Source organism: Pyrus communis, chromosome 4 (genome assembly GCF_041283825.1).
Source record: "Pyrus communis isolate YQ-2024b chromosome 4, ASM4128382v1, whole genome shotgun sequence".
NCBI classification, from domain to species: Eukaryota; Viridiplantae; Streptophyta; class Magnoliopsida; order Rosales; family Rosaceae; genus Pyrus; species Pyrus communis.
Genome location: NC_142568.1, coordinates 24083068 through 24109624, shown reverse-complemented (window position 1 = coordinate 24109624; position 26557 = coordinate 24083068). Strand labels below are relative to the sequence as shown.

The 26557-nt window shown below is 37.7% G+C and overlaps 3 protein-coding genes across 4 annotated transcripts; all 3 read left to right on the top strand.

Moving 5' to 3' along the window:
• Nucleotides 1-3510: 3510 nt before the first annotated feature.
• LOC137723231 (putative serine/threonine-protein kinase PBL25) lies at nt 3511-6678 on the top strand. The gene is made up of 5 exons (XM_068462391.2): nt 3511-3991; nt 4474-4652; nt 4753-4942; nt 5034-5425; nt 5549-6678. Exons 1-5 carry the CDS (start codon nt 3895-3897, stop codon nt 6440-6442), a joined length of 1752 nt encoding a protein of 583 aa, XP_068318492.1. The 5' UTR covers nt 3511-3894; the 3' UTR covers nt 6443-6678.
• Nucleotides 6679-7496: 818 nt separating this feature from the next.
• On the top strand, nt 7497-8633 carry LOC137722223 (uncharacterized). The gene is made up of 2 exons (XM_068461182.1): nt 7497-7850; nt 8127-8633. Exons 1-2 carry the CDS (start codon nt 7497-7499, stop codon nt 8631-8633), a joined length of 861 nt encoding a protein of 286 aa, XP_068317283.1.
• Nucleotides 8634-22850: 14217 nt separating this feature from the next.
• LOC137723808 (putative serine/threonine-protein kinase PBL28) lies at nt 22851-26177 on the top strand. 2 transcript variants are annotated; one of them, XM_088693149.1, is made up of 8 exons: nt 22851-22867; nt 23443-24027; nt 24153-24176; nt 24276-24707; nt 24814-24929; nt 25168-25428; nt 25514-25714; nt 25794-26177. In XM_088693149.1, the coding sequence occupies exons 2-8, from the start codon at nt 23574-23576 to the stop codon at nt 25863-25865; spliced, it is 1560 nt and encodes a 519-aa protein (XP_088549275.1). In that variant the 5' UTR covers nt 22851-22867; nt 23443-23573; the 3' UTR covers nt 25866-26177. The 2 variants fall into 2 exon arrangements, with proteins under 2 accessions (XP_088549275.1, XP_068319100.1); XM_068462999.2 differs by lacking the exon at nt 22851-22867 and having other exon boundaries at nt 23271-24027; nt 25791-26177.
• The last annotated feature ends 380 nt before the right edge of the window (nt 26178-26557 follow it).

Genomic DNA, 26557 nt, shown 5'->3' with positions numbered 1-26557 from the left:
CTCGACGCAGTGCTGTTTATCCAAACTGAAGGTGCTCCTTGGTCGGCTGATTCTACGGTAACAGTGCTGTTTATCCAAACTGAAGATGTTCGCCGGTTGCCTTCACAGTGCTATTTATCCAAACTGAAGATGTGTTGGCGAAAAAGAAAATAAAAAATCTCAAGATGTTTGAGAGGTTTGCGCGGGGCAGTTGTGTGTTGAATTGGAGGTCCCCTTCTCATCCTAGTACGTCCTGTATTTATAAAGCTTGTATGTTTGACCACATTGTATTATTGTATTCTGAGAAGTACGAAAGCTGCCAATAATATTCCTAAGAATATCTTCAAATATCCCCACGGATTACTATTCAAACTTGTTGAAATCATGTTATTTAGGCTTAGTTTGTGGCCACGTGCATGCAATCCCATCTTCAAATTAGTCTTTTGATTTGATAATGCCTGACAACATCCATCATCATCTCAAAAAGACTTAGGCTTCGTAAATGTCATCATTATCCAAGATCTTTATCTTAGCATTACCCTATGCTTTCAGACCAAGTGCATGCAACAAACTTGATATCAAACTTGGAAGATAAATCCAAGCTGCTCTAATCCGATGCACTGCTAACAACTCCAAATTAATTTGGACTGTTCCGCTTGCTTGGAGATATATATCCCGCTTAAGAATATATTAAAATAACTCATTAAAAGATAATTTTTATGGTAAAAATCATAATATTAGCCTTTAAAAAATAGAATTATCCTTATTTTTTCATCCAACAGTTGGGAGCTATGCCCATTTCAACGACCTTGATTGCACGGGCCAATGGTGTAAATTTGGGTCCAAACAGTATCTTATGATGCATTATGAGAATTTTAAAACTTGGTGACTCATTTTAAAAATCATTCCAAATGTGAACAATGTAAATTGTAGTTGACCTATTTTTTTAAGGTAAACTCCAAATACATGCGACTCTTCATTTTTTTACTCATTTGAAAAGATTAAAATGAACACTACTGTGAAAACGATCAAAATGAACGCTACCAATTATCAAATATTTACATATATGTAAGAGATTGAATTATGTGCTAACTATTAATCTCCTTTAGGTGATTGTAGACTAAAATTTATATTCATGTATACAAAATTAAATACATTGCCAATATAATTTAACAAGTCAGAACTTGAGGGTATATTTGTGAATTGTGAGTTTTGGGGCATAGTTTGCTGCTCTCGTAAAAGGGACGGGGTGTGAGTGAGTGTGAAGAAGAAATGGGGGACTAATGGTCCCTATTATAATCATATATATATATATATATATATATATATATATATATATATTTTTTTTTTATCTCAATAAAGCAAAATGGTGTCTTTCCGCCTAGGAATTTTCAAAAAAAAAAATTATAACCTTCGTTACTGCAGCTGCCCGGGGGTCCACGCTAATGACACCGATATTGTCCTCAATTTTATCACATGCCTAATCTATCAGGTGTAGGGTTTTATCACAAAATGCCTCGATATTAGTTAGAGTAGGGTAATCATATTTAAAGCCACCCTTGTTGACTTCCCCTACCGACATGGGACTGCCAACACGCCCCATCATGTGTAACCCCATTTAGTGGTTCACACATGAAGATCCACACATCGGCAATTGAAACTTAGAAGTTGGCTCCAATGGAGTCCAAACTTGTTTTCAATTTTTCAGGAAGTGCCTCTTAAGAACTCAAAGGCCGACTCTATGTTAAGAGTCCAAGCTTGTTTCCAAACCACACTTCCTGGTGACAAGCTTTTGGCTTGCACGGGCCCATTATCATGGGCTCTGCTACCATGTTGAAATTTTTTGATTGACGGGCCCGAAGGGCCCCACTTTAACGATACCGATACTAATGTTGAAATTTTTTAGATCGACCAGCTGGTGAGGGCCCCACTCTAACGACACTGATATTGTCCTTAACTTTACCACCTGCCCAATCCGTCAGGTGTGGGGTTTTATCACAAAAGATCTCGATATTAGTTGGAGTAGGGTAATTATATTTAAAGCCACCCTTGTTAACTTCCCCCATCGATGTGGGACTGCCAACATATTGGTCATGATTTTTGATGTTCTTAAAAGCCTTCTCTAAATGAGAATCTTAACTAGTGTCCCTCATCACATCTCTATTAGTTAAATGTTAACTAGGGCGGAATAACTTGGGGTTCAAACTTACCACTAATAGAGTGCCACACGTCCCCTTATGAATCACCATCGAGCTCAAATTTATTACTATATAAAGGCACGACAGCTCCTTATAAAGGTATATTCCTTAGCCAATAAACCTAAAGCTTTGTTATAATATGTAAGAAGAGGAATGTGAATATTGTAATTGATTATACTAAGGCTCCTTTCTTAGGTTTTCTAGATCAATTGTGATTAAGGTTGTACAACTATATATATTTGCTCCTCGTAAAAAGAATAAAATTGAAGTATTCATGAATTCTAATTTGGCATCACGAGCTAGTCTGAAAAATTTTTAAAAAAAAAAAAAAACGAAAAAACTTTTTGAAGAACAGCCAAATTGCGTACACCAAAACCCTAGTCCACCGAATAGCCGCACCTACTAGGTCGAAAACTTAAGATTGAATACTCGCACCTCCTAGGTTGAAAACATAGAACTTAAACTTGGGAATTGGAGGTCCCAAATTTCAAGTTTTTTCCACGCGAAATTCTAAATATCTATGTTTATAAATCCAAATAAGGGAATTAATACATGTCAATTTAGAATTTTTGACTTTTGTCTCAAATTTCAAGTTTATTTCCTTCATCCAAAAATAATGTTATAGATATGCATGATTGATAGTGCAAGGGAATCATAATTTAGAGTTTAAACTTTAGAATTCTAGTGTTAAATTGGTTAATTGCTTTGATTTTCTGCTTTATGTACAAAGCCCTAAGTAGCCATTTTATACCATAAATACACAACTAGGATTAATAAAGAAGAAAATTGAATAAAAGTAAATTAAATTTGTCAATGCTTATATTCTGTATTTAAAAAAGAGACATCATGCACATAGACTTATACTAATTAATTAGTGTTTGGGAGTTACTTTATATAAGTAAAGTTTATTTTAATGAGGCTCCCTTCTAAAAGGACGCCCATGAGTCCAATCACTCTCTCATTGGGATTTAATTTGGTATAAAAAAAAAAAAAGAGTACTAATGCACTCATACTACTCACACAAGCATCTAATCCTATTATCTTACTCATTTTAGGTGTTAAAATCTTATTAAAAAAATTAAAAACAGAGAAACTAAAGAAATGGAGTTGGAACTAAAATGGCAATGCAAAGTCAAATAAATAATTTATGTCCTTAAAATAACTGCTGACGAAAATTCCTGGGCTGTAAACCCTCCATCTATAGCCTGTCTTTTTAACTAAAATTCAATAAAATTCCCACATTTCTCTCTCCTTAGTTTTAAACGGCCAGACACATCCACTCACATCTCCACCTTTTTCTGCGAGACGTCTAAGGAAAAATCTCACATTTCCCGACCCCCCAAAACCATGCAGATGCATTGCCTCCCATTTCTCCTTCTCCTAAGTTAGTTTTTTTTTTTGTTTTTTTGTCCTCGACATTGCAATTAGCTACCCCCTCCCCGCCTCCGGGGTCCTCCTCCTTCAATACTCTCGGAGGACCCTGATCCGCTTCTCCTCCTCCTCTATGCGCCTTCGTTTGTTTCTTTCTTGTCAAACAAGTTTTGAGTTTGACCTACATTTTTCTTTTTAACTCTTGTTAAATTGATTAATTTTTTGGAAAAAGTCTGGCATTGTGATATTTTAACTACATTTTGAATTAGCAAGCATTCGATTGTTTGCCAAAGTTCTTCTGTATGTTGAAAGGAGATTCCTGAATATCAGAGATTAGTCAGAAGACATGAGTTGTTTTCCGTGTTTCGGCTCACAGAGAAGTCAGAGATCAAATAGCAACAAGAGATTAGAGAATGACTCGTCTTCTCCTCCTATCGCGCAAGGTAAGTTTTCGTTTTTATTTTTCTTTCACTTTTCTTAATTTTTTGGTTATAAATGATTTCGAAACAATGAAAGGCTGGTTGTAATTTACGGTGAATAATGAATATGTGTGCATGAATCTGTCGCTCAATACTTCTCCATATAGATATGTGAAGTATGAAGTAAGAAATATCAAGAACTATCGTTACAGAAATCGCGTAAATATTAAAGATGAATGCATGTCTAAATTACAATGCCTTCACAATTTCAGTTTTTGCAAAAGGTTTTAGAGGAGGTTTCCATGACTAGGCGACCATATTTTTGCGCTGCTATCTGTTGTGGTATCAATCTGTAAATTGCTATAGCTACGAAATGTGGACTGTTAAAAAAGAATCAATTAGCTAGGGCAGTTATACACTAGATATAGAAACTAATGCAAAACAACGATTGACAATGCTGTCAAAAGGTATTGGAAAGGGCCTAAAACCTTATCATTTTTCTGCAGAATTGAAGAAACAAAAGCCTGCAGAGGCCACCGAGGCAGTTAACCCGGCAGATATTAATGCAAAGACTTTCACTTTCCGGGAGCTTGCGACAGCAACAAAGAATTTCCGGCAGGAATTTCTTTTGGGGGAAGGTGGATTTGGAAGAGTCTATAAGGGAACTCTTCAGTCGAGCGGGCAGGTTATAAAAATTCTCGGTTTCTTTTGGTTGTTAGGTTTTAATGAGGACTTGCTACTGAGTAATGAATTTACTAAGACTGGTTTTTCCATCTTGGTTGTAGGTGGTGGCGGTGAAGCAACTGGACAGACATGGAATGCATGGGAACAAAGAGTTTCTTGGGGATGTTTTGATGCTAAGCCTCCTACACCATGCAAATCTGGTTAACCTAATTGGATATTGTGCTGATGGAGATCAAAGACTTTTGGTGTATGAATTCATATCCGGGGGTTCTGTAGACGATCGTGTTCTTGGTACGTGCGCAACCCTCCCTATTTCTACCGCTTTCTTGATTTAGACCCTTTTATCAGCTGCCTAACTATGGATGAACAAAACTATCTGCAGGCAATGGACCAGATGACAAGCCATTAGATTGGTACACCCGAGTTAAAATAGCTTATGGTGCTGCTATGGGACTGGAGTACTTGCACGAAAAAGCCAATCCCCCAGTTGTCTATCGAGATTTGAAATCTTCAAACATCTTGCTAGACGAAGCATTCAATCCAAAGCTCTCAGATGTTGGACTTGCCCAGCTTGGCTCCGAGGGAGATAAGAGTCATGGACCATCAAGACTGATGGGAACCTATGGTTTCTGTGCTCCTGAGTATTCAAAATCGGGTGAATTCACAATGAAGTCGGATGTGTACAGTTTCGGGGTTATACTTCTGGAGCTCATTACCGGAAGAAGAGCCATTGACACAACAAGGTCAAATGATGAGCAAAATCTAGTATCTTGGGTAATTATCTTATAATTTTTCACTTATCTAATACGTCTCTTTAATTGACCTTATGATTTTCACACTCTCGTTCATCATTACCATCGTGTGTCACTTCGTTCTATTTTTAATGTGTGTGAGCAGGCACAACCCATATTCAGGGACCCGAAAAAGTATCCTGACATGGCAGATCCTCTTCTTAACAAGCAATTCCCAGAAAAGGATCTAAATCAAGCTGTTGCAATAGCATCCATGTGTTTGCAAGAGGAGGCAGAAGTTCGTCCCTTCATGAGTGACGTTGTGAATACTCTAAGTTTTCTTTCCACAACTCCTCCTCCTCCTGAGGCTGTTCCTGCTCCTCGTCCAGCTGATCTGACCCCAACTGAAAAACGTGAAGAGAACAATGACGAATCAGAATGTGTTTCTGAATATTCAGAAGACGATGATCTTGATGATGCAGGAGATGATGACGAAGATCAGGAGGCTTCTGATCAAGAGAGTATCAGAAATTCAAAGAGCAACCGCCGTAGCGTTGACATTTCAGAAGGTGAAGGTAGCGAAAATGAACGCCAAGTAACTTCTACAGAATCCAAAGAATGGCATTCATTTACAAGGGGCAGCATGATATCACGGAACGACAGTGTTAATTCAAGTGACCAGGGCAGCAAGGGTGGTAATAATTTGGATGGTAATTCAAGCCAAGTGAGCAGCAATCAATCCAAATATGCAAGTGCATCTTCTAGAAGCAGTAGCAGTGGGTCAACAGAAGAAATCGTTTCCAATAGCAGAAAGAACAGCAGAAAAGCATCACAAAAAGAAACTGCTACTGTTACATTAGCTGGCAATAGCAGTACCGAGGAAAAATCATCAGAAGGCGGAAGTGTTTGCACAAATGATCAGGATCAGAAAAGCATAAGCAAGGTACAACAACTACCACCAGTACTGAAAGATGGAAAAGTTTCGGTAGACCAACACAGAAACAACGAGGAATCGCACGATTTTAAATCATCGAAAAAATGTCAATCCAGTCGCTACTAAAATGTCTCTAACTTGCACATATATTTGAACATGAGATATTTTTTGTATGGAGAGCCATGCATGGCTTTTGTCATTCAAAGATAGCAAACGAGAAGCATTGCTACAAAGGTGCCCTATTGAGATGCATAAGTACGTTGGTAGAAGGAGAAATGCTGCCCGAGGCCAAGAATTTAATGATGTGCTTCTTTTCAGTTTTTTTAAGATTTCGATTATATTTCATTTGGAGGACTTCAGTATCGTGTTTCTTCATTGACATACCCTTAAAGTAAGAGGAAAAAAAAAAAATTGAAAAGAAACAAAAGAACCTACTTAATTATGGGTGGCTTCAGATAAGAAGTTAATGTATTTACCAATGGTAGATTGCACAGAGCGATGACAAGAAAAGGACATGTACGTATAATAACTTACCTCATCGCTCTTACATTTACGGTGCTTATGTGCGAAGTTGCCAAGTTGGATATACGGATAAACATGATCTTGTAAATTAGCTTTTGTGAAATAGAATGCTGCATTAACAATTTACTCTGCAACCAGTAAAATCAATTGAAAGCATATAGAGCTAACTCGCAGAATTGTTGGAATATAAGTGCTTGTGCTAGAGAAATATTAGCATAACTTTTATTATTTCAGATTTTAATGTGAGCCATTGGATTATATTTTAATTGGACAACTAAGATGTAATCTTAGTGATAGTAGTGTGTGTTGCCACTCGTAGCTATCTTATAGGGTAGATTACGTGAATGGTGGAGAATGAACTTTGTAAGAGAGAATCTCTCTCTCCTCCCAACGGTTTTATTCTTGCACATGCCTTGTGTGCTGTCTGTGAATGAATGAAGCAATTTTTGCTCTGTATGAATATCCTCTCTGCAACTCTCTGAGATTTTCCAGAAAATTTTCATCTCCATTTTCGCTTCACTCCTTACAATAGAGATCATAATCTCTGCATTCTAACATGGCCTCAGAGCCAGGTTTTCTTGCTTAACATTGGGCGATTGAATCTGTGAAGGAAACGAGTTGAAATTTGAAGAAATTGATTGCGAGATCTATGTCTAACATGGCAGGGTCTGGAGGTGGTGAGATAAGAGCGTCGATCTTCAACGGCGAGAATTATGAATTCTGGAGCATAAGGATGAAGACTATATTCAAATCTTATGGGTTATGGGAGTTTGTTGAAAAAGGAGTAGAGTGCTCATATTCGAATGGAGCTGATGAATCTGATGAAAAGAAGAAGGAGAATGAGGGATCGAATGATGCTGCATCTCTGTCAGAGAAGCTCATGAAAGATGCCAAAGCGTTGGGGCTGATTCAAGGAGCAGTTTCTGATGAGATTTTCCCTCGGATCTCTCACGAAGAAACCTCTAAGGGAGCTTGGGATATCTTGATGCAAGAATTCCGTAGTGTCAAACAGGTTAGAAATGTCAAATTACAAAGTCTTTGTAGAGAATTTGAATATACTAGAATGAGAGATGTTGAGTCTTTGCCTGCTTATCTTACAAAATTGTTTGATCTAATAAATCAAATGAGAAGTTATGGAGAGGAATTGTCTAGAGAGAAAATTGTGCAGAAAATGTTGATTAGTTTACCTTCCGTGTATGATCCTATATGTTCTGTAATTGAACACTCAAGGGATATAGATGTGATTGAGGTCCAAGAGGTAGTTACCTCGTTTAAAAGTTTTGCATAGAGATTGGAGAGACATAATGAGAATAAGATTGAGAGAGCATTTACAAGTCTTAGTGTGAATCCCAAACCTATCAATGCTTCTGGGAATCAAGGGAATCAATACCAGAAGAATTGGAAGCCAAAGTTTAAAAAGTGGGATCAAAAGCCTATTTACCGATCTGGGAAGCAAATTGCAGCTGTAGAAGGTGGCAAAAACCCTTGCAGGCACTGTGATAAGTATCATCATGGAGAATGTTTTCTTAAAGGCAAACCTAAGTTTCACTGTTGTGGAAAAATAGGGCATATTGCAAGGGACTGCAACAACAAGAAAAATGTTCAGCAGCTGAATTATGCAACTCAAGTTCTTCCTACACCAACCATGTTCTATGTTAATAATGCAATTGATAAGAAGTCCATGGAAGATGTATGGTATGTGGACAGTGGTTGTAGTAATCATATGACTGGCAGAGAGGATATGCTAGTTGATATTGATAGAAGCATAACTGCAAAAGTAGAAATGGGGACATGACAATTGGTTGATGTTATTGGAAAATGAAGTTTGGTGGTTGACACTAAGATAGAAAGGAGGTATATCAAATAAGTAATGCTAGTCTCTGGTCTTAAGGAGAATTTACTCAGTGTGGGACAGATGATGAAGCATGGATACTTTTTGATTTTTGGAGATAATAAGCTGAAATTTATGATGACTGCTTTCTTTCTCTCTCTCTCTCTCTCTCTCTCTCTCTCTCTCTAATCTTGTTGTTAAGGTGCCAATGAGAGGAAATAGAAGTTTTCCTTTGAAACTTCAAACAAATTTGCATTTTGCATTAAGAGCAAGTGTGAGTAAGTCAACTTTGAGTTGGCATAGAAGAATGGGGCATCTGAATGTCAATAGTTTGAGGCTGCTATAAAAGAAAGAAACAGTGCTTGGATTGCAAGAAATCAAGAACACCAATGAAGTGTGTGAGGGGTGTATTCTTGGGAAACATTGTAGAGATTCTTTTCCAAGAGAAACAACAAGTAGAGCCACTATTCCACTGGAATTGGTACACATTGATGTTTGTGGACCAATGCAAACTGTTACAAAGGTTGGAAATAGGTATTTCCTTGCTTTTATAGATGATTGTACTCGAATATGTTGGGTTTACTTTCTGAGATACAAATATGAAGTGTTTAATGTCTTTAAGAAGTTTAAGGCTACTGTTGAATTGCAAAGTGTGTATAAGTTGAAGAAACTGAGAAGTGACAGAGGATGAAAGTATACATCCATTGAGTTCAACAGGTTCTGTGAAGAAATGGAAATGGACAGGCAACTCACTGTGTCATACTCACCACAATAGAATGAAGTGGCTAAAAGGAAGAACATGACCATTGTGGAGATGGCTAAGTGTATGATGTTTAAGAAGAAGATACCACTGAAGTTTTGGGCTGAGGCAGTTAACACTGCAGTATATGTCCTAAATAAGTGTCCAACTAAGGCCTCGGACAAGAAAACTCCATTCGAAGCCTATAGTGGAAGAAAGCCAGGAATTAAGCATTTAAGGGTGTTTGGTTCTCTGTGCTATGCACATATTCCAGAACAACAAAGACAAAAGCTTGATTTGGCTAGCACAAGATGTGTGTTTCTGGGGTATAGAAGCTGTGAGAAAGGCTACAAGCTTTATAACATTGAATTTGGAAAAGTTGTTATTTCCAGAGATGTAGTATTCAATGAGGAAGCAAGTTGGGATTGGAAGGCATAAAAAAAATGCAGTATCTCAATTCCACTCACTGATATGCTTACTGAGAAAGAAAAGAAAACTAGTGAATCAAATCTGATTCAAACTGAGATTTCAGAACGTGATGGTGAGACACCAGAAAATATTGAAGAAGTACATGTTGGAATTGGTGCTGCAAGAGATAGTGGAAGTTCAAGTCCACATGATGTTGATCACACTCCACTGAAATATAAAAGCATTGCAGAAGTGTATGAAAGGTGCAATTTGTGCATCATTGAATCTGAAACATTTGAAGAAGCTGTCAAGGATGAAGCATGGCAGAAAGCAATGGAGAATGAAATTGCAATAATAGAGAAGAACAATACTTGGGAGTTGGTTAGTAGATCATCTAATAAACCAGTAATTGGTGTCAAATGGGTTTACAAAACCAAGTTGAATCTTGATGGCTCAGTGCAGAAAAACAAAGCAAGACTAGTTGCAAAGGGTTACTCTCAAAAGCCTTGAATAGACTTCAATGAAACCTTTGCACCAGTTGCTAGGCTTGATACAATTAGAACATTGGTTGCTTTGGTTGCACAGAAAGGGTGGAGACTATTTCAATCAGATGTGAAGTTAGCATTTTTGTATGGAGTATTACATGAAGAGTTATATGTTGATCAACCCCTGGATTTGTGATTAAGAACAAGGAAGATGGAGTTCACAGACTCAAGAAGACATTATATGGTCTTAAGCAAGCTCCAAGAGCTTGGTATGAAGAAATCAACTCTTATTTCACTAAGGCTGGTTTTCAAAGAAGTCCTAGTGAAGCAACATTATACGTGAAGACTACTGAAAGTGGAATACTCATTGTTTCTCTATATGTGGATGATATCATCTACACTGGAAGTTCAAACAAATTGATGATGGAGTTCAAAACTGAGATGATGAGACAGTATGAAATGACTGATCTTGGGTTGTTGCATCACTTCTTGGGTTTAGTTGTGATACAAACTGATTCTTACATCTTCTTGCACTAGAAAAAGTATGCAAAGACATTGTTGGATAAGTTTGATTTCAAAGATTGTAAATCAATTGCTACCCCTCTTGCAGTGAATGAAAAACTATCTAAGATGGATGGAAGTGAACAAGCTGATGAAAGTCTATATAGACAGATAGTTGGGAGCTTACTATATTTTATTGCAACAAGGCCAGACATCATGTTTACAGTAAGTCTGTTAACTAGATTTATGCATGGTCCTACCAGAAAACATATGGGAACTGCCAAGAGAGTACTTAGGTACATTCAAGGCACTCTTGATTATGGTATAGCATATGAGAAAGGGAAGGAAGCAATGCTTATTGGCTACTGTGATAATGATTGGTCAGGGAGTGAGGATGATATGAAAAACACATCTGGATATGCATTTAACCTTGGTTCAGGTGTATTTTAGTGGGCATCAATCAAGCAAAGCAGTGTTGCACTATTTACTGTAGAGGCTAAATATGTCAGTGCAGCAGAAGCCACTGCACAAGCAATTTGGTTGAGATTTGTTCTCTCATATTTTGGTGAAGAACAGGTTGAGCCTACAACAATTCTATGCGATAATACATCTACTATAGCCATAACCAAGAATCTTATGCATCATCATAAGACAAGGCACATAAACAGACGATTTCACTTCATTCGAGATACATTACAAGATGGGGAGATTGATCTACTGTACTACAAGACTGAGGAGCAAGTTGCAGATATCCTTACCAAGGCATTGGCTAGAGATCAGTTCAAATACCTGAGAAAGAAGCTTGGAGTAATCTCAACACAACACTTAGAAGGGAGTGTTGGAATGTAAGTGCTTGTGCTAGAGAAATATTAGCATAACTTTTAGTATTTCAGATTTAAATGTGAGCCATTGGATTATATTCCAATTGGACAGCTGAGATGCAATCTTATTGATAGTAGTGTGTGTTGCCACTTGTAGCTATCTTATAGGGTAGATTACATGAATGGTGGAGATTGAACTTTGTAAGAGAGAATCTCTCTCTCCTCCCAACGGTTTTATTCTTGCACATGCCTTGTGTGCTGTGAGTGAATGAATGAAGCAATTTTTGCTCTGTATGAATATCCTCTCTGCAACTCTCTGAGATTTTCTAGAAATCTTTCATCTCCATTTTCGCTTCACTCCTTACAATAGAGATCATAGTCTCTAGATTCTAACAAGAATAACCTGTAATATCAGCTTACATTCTACAAAAATAAATAAAATACAATATGGTATAAACAAGAAGCAATATGCTCACTGTTTCATAACACTCAACTATCTTAGCTTCTTCAGCGGAAGAGTTTGTCCAAAAAGTTTTTCTGCTTCACCTGCTTCCATTTTTAGCTCGCTCAGCTGATCCATCTCTTCTTTGAGAAGACCTCTCAAGAAGTTCTCCTCGTCTTGTTTAAGCTCGTTAAACCCTTCCAGTAACTTTTGGAACAATGTCAACTCAGACTGTTCACCCTTTTCAACTTCCCCCCTCTATCTGTTTAACTTCCTCTATAATGGTATTTTCCCCTTCTTGAATTGTCTTTTGCAACCTCTCTACAAGCGGAGGCTCAGGTCCAGAAGTATTGTCTGTTCAGATAAACTTGCTGAAGTCCCTTCCTACACTTTTAGCTGCTCTTTCAAGGTCAGGAACAATGCGTTCTTGCAAAACTGAACTCCTTGTATATACAACAGCACCACCGTTTCCATCCCATGCGTCATTCCTTCCACAGTACACAAATATGTAGTCATCCGGTGTGTTCTATATCTTACACAATATACATGTGTTCTCGTAAGGTTTCTGGGCTTATGCAGAAACCAAATGAGAAACAAAATGGTGGAAACCGCCACATAAATGGATGGAAGCATGAGCAATCCAACAGGAACAAGATAAGAAGGTAAAGACGTGACATGTATTACCAATAATCTTGATCGTGAAGATAGTCATTGTCGTGATTGTATAGAATGCCTTTCATCACTTGTAAGTCCCAACCTAATACAAGCATTTCCTATACTATCTTTATGGGAAAGGAAGACCGAGCATCCAGCCAATGCCATACTTCAGAATTTTCACTTCGAATTCTGGCCTGCACACAGTTCATTATTTCAGACGCATTCGTTCTTTTTCCCGGAATGTAAATAATCAGAAATCCATTCCCTTAAAAAATGTTATGACAGCCTTTCATTTGCTTCTCCTTCACAGAAGTTAATTGCCCTCAATTCATTTGTTTTGGCCTAATTCTTGTGATAGTTGATTCAACCTCAGATTATAAACGAAAACAAAAATTTACGACAGTTCAATTTGGCCTTCACTCTCTACAAAAAATTACTGATGAGCAGAATCACCCAAATGTTTCAACGAATAAAAGAGCCAAATCGCCTTCTGAATGCAAACAAGTTTACTTTCCATGCATATACCGAATGAAGTGATTTCTCTAATAACCTATGAAAACCATATAGTATATTAAACCCTTATAAATCTTGACATGGGAGTAGAACACATTCAAATAAGAAAACTTTGTTTATTTTTTTCTCTCAAGACTATAAACACATTTCGAATTTTGAATTTCTATATTTGGACAAAGAACTTTACACAAAAGTTCTGAGGAACTCCAGACTTAGATTATTAAAAATACACTACAAGAATAATATTAACTAACTACTCAAGTGCTACAAAACTAAAACACTACAAAGACACCAAAATGTGTCATTTAAAAGTTTTCTGTATTCTAGTCATTTTCAAGTCCCTTGATCTAAAACAAGAACTTATGGCAAAAACCACGTATTCATATAATTACAAGATAAAAATTAAAAATCTTGGCTGCCCAGGGAGCCTCATCAAACAACGTGAAACAATTTTGGCTGAAATTCTCGAAATATACCCGAACGAGCAATACTTGAAACAAAAAGTTTGGTAGAAGTTCTACGCAACCTTTGACTCACAATACAAAATATCTAAAATAGCAGATATTATTCACACACACACACACACAAAAAAAAAAAAAAAAAAAAAAAAAAAAAAAAAAAAAAAAAAAAGAATAACTCCAAAAGAGGATATCAACTCAAAGAATTTCTCCAATTTAATAGCTTCAGGAGTTTTACAGTAGAGAGTTAGCTTTTTCCACTCGTATCGTATCACTTTTTTTTTCAGGGATCCAACCTATTCTTCCCAAGACATCAACTATTCTTCCTGTATTTTGGTTTTTTTGGATTAAACTTAATACAGATAGTTTGTCTAAAGGAAAATCCTGGTCCTACTGCTTGTGAAGGAGTTTTCCGGGATAGTCATGGTCAATTTCTTGGTGGTTTCTGCTAAGGGATTGGTCATCACAATTCTTCTTTTGCAGAATTATTAGCAGTTTATTACTGGTGTAGAGTTTGTATATCAGGCGGGTTGACATTGTCTTTGGCTGAAAAATGACTTTTCTAGTGTTATTTCTAATCTCAAATCGATTGATTTTGATCCTCCTTGGCCTCTTCGTATGGAAGGTATATTTGTTGGGACCGCATTTGAAATATGACTTTTTGCGCCTCTCACATATATATTGCGAAGGTAATGTGTTAGCACATTATTTTGTTAATATGGACTTATCTTTTCCAACTTTGATATGACATGATTTCACTCTATTAACGACACGAGCTACTTTGTTTTCAGACTATTTCATTACTAGAAAAAGGGCTATAGGATACCGTTCTTGAGACACTATTCCCAAATCGGGCACATTTGACGAAAGATGTGACCCTGAAAAAACATTGGTGCATTTTACAATTTTTACACTTAAAAACGGTGCCCAACAGATACTTGACAAAAAATGTATTTTTTTTTGGAAATTATTAACTTTTACTGGTGTCTATATGAATTATGGAGCCTGCCCTGACAACTTTTATAGTCAAACCTATTTGATATTGCATAAAAAATTGGAATGCAAAAGATGCTGTAGATATAATTACTGACCAAGTCCTTTTAAAACGCTCTCTCTAAATCCAACCATGTGACTGTGTGTTTCTCAATTTTCTTTTTAAGGAAAATTAATGAAAATAGATTAAAATTTTTAAGTTTTAACGATAAGAACAAAATACAAAGTAAAATAAATAGTACTAAATTTAACATTTTAATGTAAAAATATGATTTTTCTTTAAAATAAACAGTATCACCAATTTTTCGTTTAAACTTTATTTTTTTTGTTATCAAAGTATGGACTGGAGCATAAAAGTAAAGTAATAAACAATATTTCACCTCCACTCCTTTTCACGTCACTTTCCGGATTCCTCTCCTCCTAAAAGCTTCTACAGTTTTTCTCCCAACACATCAAGCGGTTGCATGTCGTCCTCTAGATCAGCAGCCTCTCATCCGCATGTCGTCAACAATATGCATGTAGTCCTCTGTGTTTTTGTCGCTCTCTGAGTTTTAACGTTGTTGGGATGTGAAAGGCCGAGTCCACGAGAGATTTGTTTACTGGGTTCGTAAGTTGTTTGATGGGAGTTTGATTCACTCTTAAGGACGTGTTTATCAAACCGGAACGGAATGGCAAGAAACGGAATTGCATTCTTTTCCATGCATTCAAGCCATTTACTAACATTTCCGGAATGAAAAACAAGATGGGATCCACTTAAAATCAGGAATTGGATCCCTAAATCTCCCGGAATCGGATCTGTTAGTGAAACTCGATTTGATGGATTTGATACGAAGAGGAAGAACTGAACAGAAAATGAAAAAACAGAGAGGGAAGAAGCTGAAACGAAAACTTTCTTTCTTGTTCTCTCTTGCAAAAAGTTGCAGAGGAATAATTTCTGTACTACCCGAAAAATGAGCACTAACACTCCTTTACATTAACTGATGGCCTTAGCTTTTAGGACCACACAAAACTCTACTTTTAATCTTGGTCACTCATCTACCTAATTACATGGATCACACACCACATGGCACTCATGGCCTTACATCTTGTAACATTACACTTGACAAATATGCTCAAGTGAATACACACATTAAACTCATCTTATTTCTAATACTCAATCAGCTAGAGACTTATAATTCAACACTCCCCTTTAAGTCTTGAGCTGATTTCACTCCAAGCATGCTCCTAAGATAATTAAACCGATCTTTAGCCAAAGGTTTTGTGAAAATGTCTGCCATCTGTTCTTCTGTGGGACAATAGATCAAATCAATGATTCCTTCTTGCAGTGCATCTTTAATGAAGTGATATCTTCTGTCTATATGTTTGGTCTTCTGATGAAAGACAGAATTCTTGGTGATTGCAATTGCTGAGGTGTTGTCACAGTGCAATGGAGTTGCTTCAGTTTGAAGTTCCCCAAAATCTTCTAGGACGAATCTAAGCCAGATTGCTTGTGCAGTGGCATTTGATGCACTTATGTACTCTGCTTCTGCAGTGGATAATGCCACGCAACTCTGCTTAACTGAAGCCCAAGAAAAAACTCCACTTCCAAATGAAAAAGCATATCCAGATGTACTTTTGCTATCATCTGGTGATCCACCCCAGTCACTGTCGCAATAGCCAATCAACATTGCCTCCTTGCCTTTTGTATACTCCAAACCATAATCTAGAGTCCCTTTGATGTATCTGAGCACACGTTTGGCAGTTCCAAAATGCTTGCTGGTGGGACAGTGCATAAATCTGGCAAGCAAACTGGATGCATACATGATGTCAGGCCTAGTAGCTGTGAGATATAGAAGACTTCCCACAATGCTTCTGTACAGCTCTTCACTTACTGCACCACTTCCATCATCTTTAGTTAATTTCTCAGTTGCCACAAGTGGTGTGATCACAGATTTGCACTCATTCAGACCAAACTTGCTTAGTAAAGAACTTGCATATTTTTTCTGATGAATGAAAATGCTAGAATTGGTCTGAATTACCCCCATTCCAAGAAAATGATGGAGAAGACCCAAGTCTGTCATTTCATATTTTCTCTTCATGTTTTCTTTGAATTCATCAAGCATCAGTCTATCACTTCTAGTATAAACTATGTCATCCACGTAAATAGAGACAATCAGAATGTCTTGCCCCCTTGCTTTGATGTACAGTGTTGGTTCACTCAAACTTTTCTCAAAACCACACTGTGAGAAGTATGTATCGATTTCTCCATACCAAGCCCTTGGAGCCTGCTTTAATCCGTACAAGGCTTTATGCAATCGATAGACTTTATCTTCCTTTCCCTTGACTACATATCCTTCAGGCTGATCCACATAAACCTCTTCTTCCAATACACCATTCAGAAAAGCTGATTTTACATCAAGTTGATATAATTTCCAGTTCTTATGTGCTGCCAAGGCTACAAGGGTCCTGATAGTATCCAATCTTGCCACTGGAGCATACGTTTCATTGTAGTCTAGACCTGGCTTTTGAGCATAACCCTTTGCCACTAATCTAGCTTTGTTTTTTAAAACTGATCCATCAAGATTCAACTTGGTCTTATAGACCCATTTAACTCCAATAACAGGCTGTTCAGTTGGTCTATCCACAAGCTTCCAGGTACCATTCTTCTCAATCATAGCTAATTCATCTTCCATTGCTTTTAACCATGATTCATCCTGAGCTGCATCTGCATATCTTTCTGGTTCCAGAATGCATGAGTTGCATTGAGCAAGGACATCATTCAAATTTCTCCATTTTAGAGGTGAGTGATCATAAGTTTCTGGAATCTGTGCAGACTCAGGAGTGCAACTTTCTTGTTCTTGTGCATGAGAAGAAGAACTAGGACTGAGAGAACTTCCTTCAATCACACTCATCTCATATGGACTCCCACAAACTACATTCTCAGGTTGATCCTGAATGTAAGTTGCAGCAGCTGAACTTTGTGAACTTTCTTTCCAATTCCAGGTCATAGATTCATTAAAAACCACATCTCTTGACAAGATTAACTTGTTGGTACATGGATCAAATATTCTGTATCCCTTCTCACATGTAGCATAACCCACAAATACACCTTTAACACTCTTAGCATCTAGCTTCTGTCTTGTCTCAGTAGGTATATGAACATAGCACAGGGAACCAAAAATCTTGAGATGTGCAAGACCTGGTTTTCTGCCACTATAGGCTTCAAAGGGGGTTGTATTTCCTAGTGCCTTTGTAGGACACCTATTTAGAATATATACAGCTGTGTGTACAGCTTCAGCCCAAAGAACATATGGCATATCTCTATCATGAAGCATGGTCTTTGCCATTTCAACCACAGTTCGATTTTTTCTCTCCACTACTCCATTCTGTTGAGGAGTATAAGCCATGGTGAGTTGCCTTTGAATGCCTTCAGTTTCACAGAATTTAGTGAACTCAGAAGATAAGAACTCTCCACCTCTGTCACTCCTTAGACTTTTAACTTTGAAACCACTCTGCAGCTCCACCATTGACTTAAATTTTTTGAAATAATTGAGTGCATCAGATTTGTATCTGAGAAAATACACCCAAATCATCCTTGTACAATCATCGATTAATAACATGAAGTATTTGTTTCCAGCCAAGGAGGCATTCTGCATAGGACCACAGAGATCAACATGTATAAGTTCCAGAGGACAGCTTGCTCTCCAGGCTTGATCTTTTGGAAACCATTCTCTGTGCTGTTTTCCAAATTGACATCCTTGACATACATCTTTGGTTGCTTCTAGATATGGAAGACCATGCACCATATTCTTTTCACTGAGTTGTAGAAGCCCTCTGAAATTCAAGTGGCCTAGTCTTCTGTGCCAAAACTGAGTAGAATGCTCCAAACTAGCCTTCAAAACCAACTGATTATTTTTCACCAGAGAAAGAGGATAGCATCGATTTTCCTTCTTCTTAACCTTGATGATAAGGTTTTCAAGTGAAGGTCCATCATATATGCTGCACAAACCTCCTCCAAACACTAGATAATATCCATGCTCATCCATTTGCCCAACACTCAATAAGTTCTCTTTTAAACCTGGCAGATGCATGACTTCCCTGATATACCTTTTACCTCTGTTAGTGTCAATCTGCAATGAACCCATTCCAGCCACATTCACTAACACACCAGTAGGCATTTGCACCTTTCCAGCAACATTTGTATTTATGTCAACAAGGAGATCAGCATTCCCTGTCATGTGGTTACTACAACCACTGTCAACATACCAATTTCCATTGATATTTGATTCTGAAATTGCACTATTAGCATAAAACAGGTTTCCTGACACTTCCACCTGATTTGCAGAGTTTGCCTTTTGCACTTTTTTCCTACAGTACATTCTCTAGCCCAATGACCAAACTTATCACAATTATAACACTTAGGCTTCCCCTTATATCGACATTCACCAAAATGATACTTAGAACACACTCTACACTGTGGTTTGACAGTCTCTTGACTCATTGACTGTGACTGATATGGATTTGGTGCAGGACTAGTGAAAGGTTTCTGTTGGAATCGAGGTTTCGAATCCTATTTCTTTCCCTTAGCATTCCAATTCTTCTGGAATTTTGATGAGCCAGATTGACTTCCACTTCTGTTTTGCCCCTTTGGACTTAATGAGAATGATGCAAAAGCTTTCTCAGTGGTATCAACATTATGCAAGTCAAATCGTTGTTCCTGACTCTTCAAAATCGCAACAACTTCTTGCAACTCAACAGACTCTAGACACTTTGTGTTTTCTATAACTAAACAGATGGAATCATAAGCCTTACTTAGACTAATCAGAACCTTCTGCACAAGTCTCTCATTAGAAAGTGATTCACCAAATGTTCTCATCTGATTAATTAACTCATTCAATCTTGTAAGATAACTAGACAGGGATTCATCATCTCGCATTCTAGCATACTCAAATTCTCTTCTAAGATTCTGAAGTTTTACGGATCTAACCTGATCACCACCATGATATTCTCCATACAGTAGATCCCATGCCACCTTAGCTGAGTCGGCGTTGGCGATCCTAGGAAAAATCTGATCAGAAACCGCATTTTGTATAATACCTAGAGCCTTTGCATCTTGCATATATGCTGCGACCATTTTCTCATCGTCTCCTTCTTCCTCTGAGCTTCCTTCAGCCTTCTTCTTCTTTGACTCTGAGATCGTAACCCCTTTTTCAACCAATCTCCATAACCCATGAGATTTGAAAATCGTCATCATCTTAATCCTCCAGAACTCGTAGTTCTCACCGGAGAAGATCGGAGTTCTCACCTCAGAACTTCCAGACCCAGCCATTTCTTAGCTTAGACAAGACGAACACAAATCGAAATCGGAATCTATGAAGTTTCGATAACTCCGCTTGAACCTGAACGAGCTCAAGTGTAGCTCAAAAATGCTTCACAGTTTACGCCCAGATCTCAAATGATCAAACTAGGCTCTGATACCATGTTAGTGAAACTCGATTTGATGGATTTGATACGAAGAGGAAGAACTGAACAGAAAATGAAAAAACAGAGAGGGAAGAAGCTGAAACGAAAACTTTCTTTCTTGTTCTCTCTTGCAAAAAGTTGCAGAGGAATAATTTCTGTACTACCCGAAAAATGAGCACTAACACTCCTTTACATTAACTGATGGCCTTAGCTTTTAGGACCACACAAAACTCTACTTTTAATCTTGGTCACTCATCTACCTAATTACATGGATCACACACCACATGGCACTCATGGCCTTACATCTTGTAACATTACACTTGACAAATATGCTCAAGTGAATACACACATTAAACTCATCTTATTTCTAATACTCAATCAGCTAGAGACTTATAATTCAACAGGATCCCCTAGATGGAGGTGGTATTTAGATTCCAGGAAGAAGGCTCTTCCAGGAATCAACTTTTATACCCCAAACTACCCCTTAGATGGATGGGCTTCGAAGACTGAGTTGGTGGAATGGGTTGTCGTTGGTGAAGAACGGTGAAACTCGTTCGGTGCCGCATCTGCCAATTAAATGACACGCTAACACCTGGAATTGAAGCTGCAGTGGTGGTGGATCCACTGCTATGGTGGTTGTGGGGTATATTCCAGTGGCTGTGTGGTTGGAGAGAGATGGAGGGAGATGAGAAGCAGATGGAAAAATAAGAGGGGGAAGCTGAAGATAGTTGGGGTATGTGCGGTGCGGACTATGAAAGAAGATAGTTGGGGTATGAGACGGCAACGAGACCGTAGTGCAACTGGACAAGGAAAGGCAAGGGGGAGTGAAGCGCAGTGCAAGGAAGGGCAAGGTTGGCTATGGAGGCGTAAGGGGGTGGATTTGGTAATTGGAATGTTTGGAAAGGCAGGGATGGGTGGAGAAGGGAATCTGATTAAGAAATTTAATTTAATTAAGATATAGATAAATTTAATTAATTAGTATGAAAATAATTTATTTATGTAAGGGTAATTTAGTAATTAATCTAGTTTTAATTGCGATTGAAATAAATTAGTAAACAACTTATATGGACTCAACATCATTCCTACTCCGATTCCATACAGTTTTAGTAAACAACTCCATCAGGAATTTAATTCTGATTCCACCTCATTTCAATTTCTCCTCAATCCAATTCCTCTCAATATGATTACGGATTAGTATACTTCTTAGAAATTAGATTATGAAGAAAGAAAAATCGATTAGTTTAAAGAAGAAGAATAATACCTAGTAGTGACAAATAGGTTTAATTAAGTTGGTTAGAGTATTGTTATTTTTTTTTTTATACCTAAGTTTGAATACCTTTTTTGTGACATCCCACATCGCCCAGGGGAGTGATCCTTATATGTATATTCTCATCCTTACCTAGCACGAGGCCTTTTGGGAGCTCACTGGCTTTGGGTTTTGTAGGAACTCCGAAGTTAAGCGAGAAAGGGGCTAGAGCAATCCCATGATGGGTAACCCACTGGGAAGTTGCTCGCGAGTTCCCAAAAACAAAACCGTGAGGGAATGGTATGCCCAAAGCGGACAATATCGTGCTACGGTAGTGGAGTCGGGCCTGGGAAGTGGTCCCGCCCGGGCCGGGATGTGACATTTTTCGTAGTTGTAAAATATCGTTTGTGTCAAAAAAAAAGATTATATTCACACTCCAAATTACTTCTCCTGCACCTTTTTTTTTTTTTTTTAATATTTTCTACACACCACTAATACTTGATAGAAAAATATTTAAAAAAAAAATTAAAAGTAATTTAGGGTGTGTGAATATAATCTCCCATAAAAAAATTAGCATCATATCTTGTAATGGCAGACTCTGGTTTAGCCAAGTTTGTTAGAAAAATGTGATTCCTCTATGCACTCAAGTTTCTCCCACCGTAATTTATATGAATTTAGTGTAATATTTCTTCCGTAATTTAGATGAATTAAGTGTAAAATATCGCAATCGCATGTGTAAGAAAAATAGTATTTTAGCACTGTTGGGAATTTAGGCATAATAAGCACCAAAAAATTTGCCATATAACAGATAAGCTTGGCTTTTTATTTCTCACACACCCCTTGTTAATTTTTGTCCTTTGATATTCTTTAATTCAGTCGATCCAACGGCTGCAAATTAAGAAAGTGTGTATGAAGTAAAAATAGGTGTGTAGATAGCAAACCCCATAAGCTTTTGTTATAAAATAAGATGATGTTGTATAAGGAGATATTAGTTTGTAGTTTTATACAGAGACATGTATATGCGGCGATGTGAATGAAGATTAGATGATTGGTTCAAATCTTAATAAGCATATGCTTTTGGAGCCACTTTCCAAGTGGATGTTATTTTAATTACCACTTAATTAATATCCCTTAATTATGGTTTGTGTACATTATCAAAGCGACCGGAAGTATCAAGGTTGTAAGAGCAGCTGGCTATCTCAGAACCAAAACTAGAAGAAACAAAGAATATCCCTATTCGTTTTTCGACGTCGACGAGGAATGCTAGGGTTTCTATAAGTATTCAGTTCCACTGTTGCCTTGGAAAACTTTCGGGTACATTGTTAATCTTTCACAAAACATAACTTTTCGCTGCTTAGTTTCTCGGATTTGTATAGAACTTGTAAAAAATATGACACCAAGAAAGTTTTCTTCCAAGCTTGCCATCTTACTCCTTGTCACTTATTTTACCTTAATTTCTGCAGATGATTTACCTTCACCAGAAGATCCCTCAGGTCCTTCTATATTTTACTTTTAGTCATTAGTTATTTATTTATTAATTTTTAATAACTGTATGAGAGAGTTGAACCCGTACATCATCCAACAAAGTAGAGAGTTGGTTCCATAAAACCAAAGGACCCTGTGCTTATTTTTAGTAAATTAGTCCTCTAGGGAGGCATAGTGTCTTCTAGTTTATTAAATTTTAGTTTTTTTTTTTTTTTTTTCTCTTTTGCTGGCCAAATGACATGAAACATGAACTGGATAATGATTTAAAGACTGATAGCTAGATAAATTAATCGAAATATGTATGTGGTTGAAATGGAAATTGTTTGGTTTCTTACATGCAACAACATTTTTTTTTTTTTTTTTTTTGTGATTTTAATGAGTTATTTTTGCGTATTCGTCGGGGCTGTGGTTTTAGCAAAGTAACGACGTACAACTCCTTCACGTACGGAGCCAAGTGTTCGTTTAACATTAGATGGTTATCTACTACTTTACAGCGTTTGTGTCTACTTAGGAAGATTTATGATTGTTTGAACTGTAGATGCAAAAACTTGGAAACCAGATGCTTATACATGCCTCTTTGCAGGAGGCTGTGTGTTAAACTTCACATCCAATCCATTCCAACCAAATGGGGAGTGCCTCAATCACGTAAAACAGAAAATAAACGTGTGGGGGAGCTACCTCACGAGCCCGTGCTGTCGAAATGTCCTCACCACCATGTCCAAAGCCTTAGCCATTCACGCAGTCAAGACGCAGGGCAGCGCCCGCGTCTTTCTTTCACAGCAAGAATGGAAAAACTGCAGCGGCCCTTTTCAGAAGGAGCGAAGCGTGTCTGCAGAAAATTGTCATTTTGGTGACCTTTACTACGGCAGCAGCGCGTGCTCGAACACAACTCTTGCATCCATCAAGACAGAGCAGGCTTTCCAAAACGCAATAAGGAAATGCGCAAACCTCAGCAATGCATTTGACAATGTTTGCGGAAATTGCAGCAAGGCGGTGTTAGGCTTGAGGGACTCTTTGCTGAAAGCATATGGAGTGAAGGACGGGAACGCAACTGAGACGGGCATATGTGGTATAGCAGCTGTTATTTCTGTTTTAGAAGAGAAGATGAACAATACCTTTTTGATCGACAATGACTACATGTGGTGTATGTCTTTGTTAGATGCCTTCGGTATGAAAACTGCTTCTGCCTCATGCTTGCTCAATCAACTTCCAATTGGCCCAAATTTTTTCTATGATTCTATCTGCTTAATTAATTTTCTGTTTCATGTGTATTCGCTTTCGGTCCATATGCAGATCCAGGCTACGTCAAACTCAAATGTAAGTAAAGCTGTATTACTATTCAATATACTCTTTTTGGTGAAAATTGACAACAAAAGTTAATGCGTACTCAAAGAAATTAATCATTTAACCTATCAGATTCTTTGGCAGAAGCGATACTTTCAATCTTAATAGGCATCACCGCAGTGACGCTGATCGTCCTGCTGATACATTTTGTGACCAAGAAGAAGCCTCAAAAACCGGTTCTCTCAGGACCGATTACTACATGGTCTGGCCTGTACAGGTTCTCCAAGGCCGAGATCGAGAATGCCATCAATACAGAAAGAAAGGATCTCGGACGAGGAAGCGCAGGTCAAGTTTATAAGGGGGTTCTTCCGAGCGGGCAAGTTGTGGCCATTAAGCACATAAACAAGAGCAACAAATCCGATTCTTTTACTAGAGAAGTGGAAGGCCTTTCGAGGGTTCGACATCCAAACTTGGTTTGCCTCTTTGGTTGGTGCGTCGAAGATGGTGAACAATATCTTGTTTATGAATATTGTGCTAAAGGGAATCTAGCTCAACACCTCCTAAGTAATTCCTCTGATTCTTATCGATTTCTAAACGTATTTAATAAGTTAATCATCTTGGAAATGCATTTTCTTTAAGGATAACATGAATGAACATTTATTGAAATCAGGAAACGATCCTGTCTTAACATGGGAAAGAAGAGTTAAGATTCTAAGAGATTGTGCAATTGCTTTGAGATATCTCCACCATTATATTGATGGCTGCATTGTTCATAGAGATATTAAGGTAAAATTAACCGTGGAGAACAGATTCCCGCACACCCTTTTTCTTTATTGGCACATCTCTTTATTTTTGTCCCTTAATCCTCTTTTGATTTATTCAACCTAAAGACCAGGATAACAAAAAAAGGAAGGTATGCAGAAGGATGCGGAAATCATTTCCTTTCACTTTGATATGGTTCTCCAATTCACAATTAATTCCCCTTGAGTATATTGATGTTGATGCTTGTTTGCTTAATTTGTAGCTTACCAACATCCTATTGACCAATAACTTGGAACCCAAGCTATCTGATTTCGGTCTAGCAAAGATGTTGGGTATGGAGGAAAGCAAAGTATTTACAGATGTTAGAGGAACCATAGGGTACATGGATCCAGAGTACATGACCAATGCCAAGTTAACCTGCGCAAGTGATGTCTACAGTTTCGGTATTGTTGCTCTGCAACTGCTATCGGGGCAAAAAGTATTTGAGCTAGATCTTGATGCTAGAGACCAACTAACGAGAAAGGTATAGTAGTATACACACCAGTTCATTTGCGCCGAGAGCTAGAGAAAGAGAAAATAGATTTACAATCCTAGTTACTTTTTTGCAGGCGAAGGATATAAGTATGAACAAACGCCCACCTGAGGATCTTGAGGACCCAAGAATGAATGGAAATGTCAACAAGGCAGACTTTGAATTGATCCTGCAGGTTGCAGTACTTTGTGTTGCCAAATCAAGCAAAGGCCGCCCTACGATCGATCTTGTCTTCGAAGAGATGGACAAGGCTTGGAAGAACACTCTTGCAGACATGGTTAGGACCCTCAAAATTTATAGCTCATTTGTGGATGTGCTGTATTGGTAACTCTTCTTCTTTTCTTTGATTGCAGAAGGCAAGGATTAATAAAGGGATAAGTTCATCAGCAACACCACTGTCTACATCTTCCGATGTGTTTTTAGTCTGACTTGCAGTCATGATCAACAAAGGTTCTGGCTTGGTGTTAATTTTGGGTCTTTTCTGCATTTGTTCGGCCTAGAAAAAATTGGTGTTTAATTATCGGAAAATATGCACAAATAGAACTGGAGGGACATTAAATTGTGGTTCATATATGGTATTTTTTTGTTTATCGTGTTGAGTTCCTTTTTAATTAAAAGTTTGTATACGGTTTCATTTGGGCATATTTATCTTGATTATTAGGAAATAAAGATGTAATATAATCTAAGGGTTTACCACTACCACTTGCATAGTAGACTAGTTGTTGTCGCTATCCTACAAATCACTGTGATGTACATATTTTTATCCGTTGATCATTGCTTGTCATAAGCAAGAAAGATATATAGAATATGCCTTTTCACAAATAGAAAGAAGAAAGATTTCCAAGCTGATCAAAGAGAACTCCTTAAACTTTGACAACATATGAGCTATTGTTAAGCAATTAGGCAACTTTCAGCGGGATTTTTAATTATGACCAAAAAAGTACTTGCATCATCTCTAATCTTGTATTCCGGAAAAACGCGTCCATGGTAATATGTTATTGGATTGGGAATAGAACAATTTCATCGATGCGATTTCTTGTTTGAATGTGTGGTCGAGATTGAGAGTCGAGCAATGTAGTGCACTACAAATAGCTGGCAAGTTTGCCCCAATGAGAGTCTA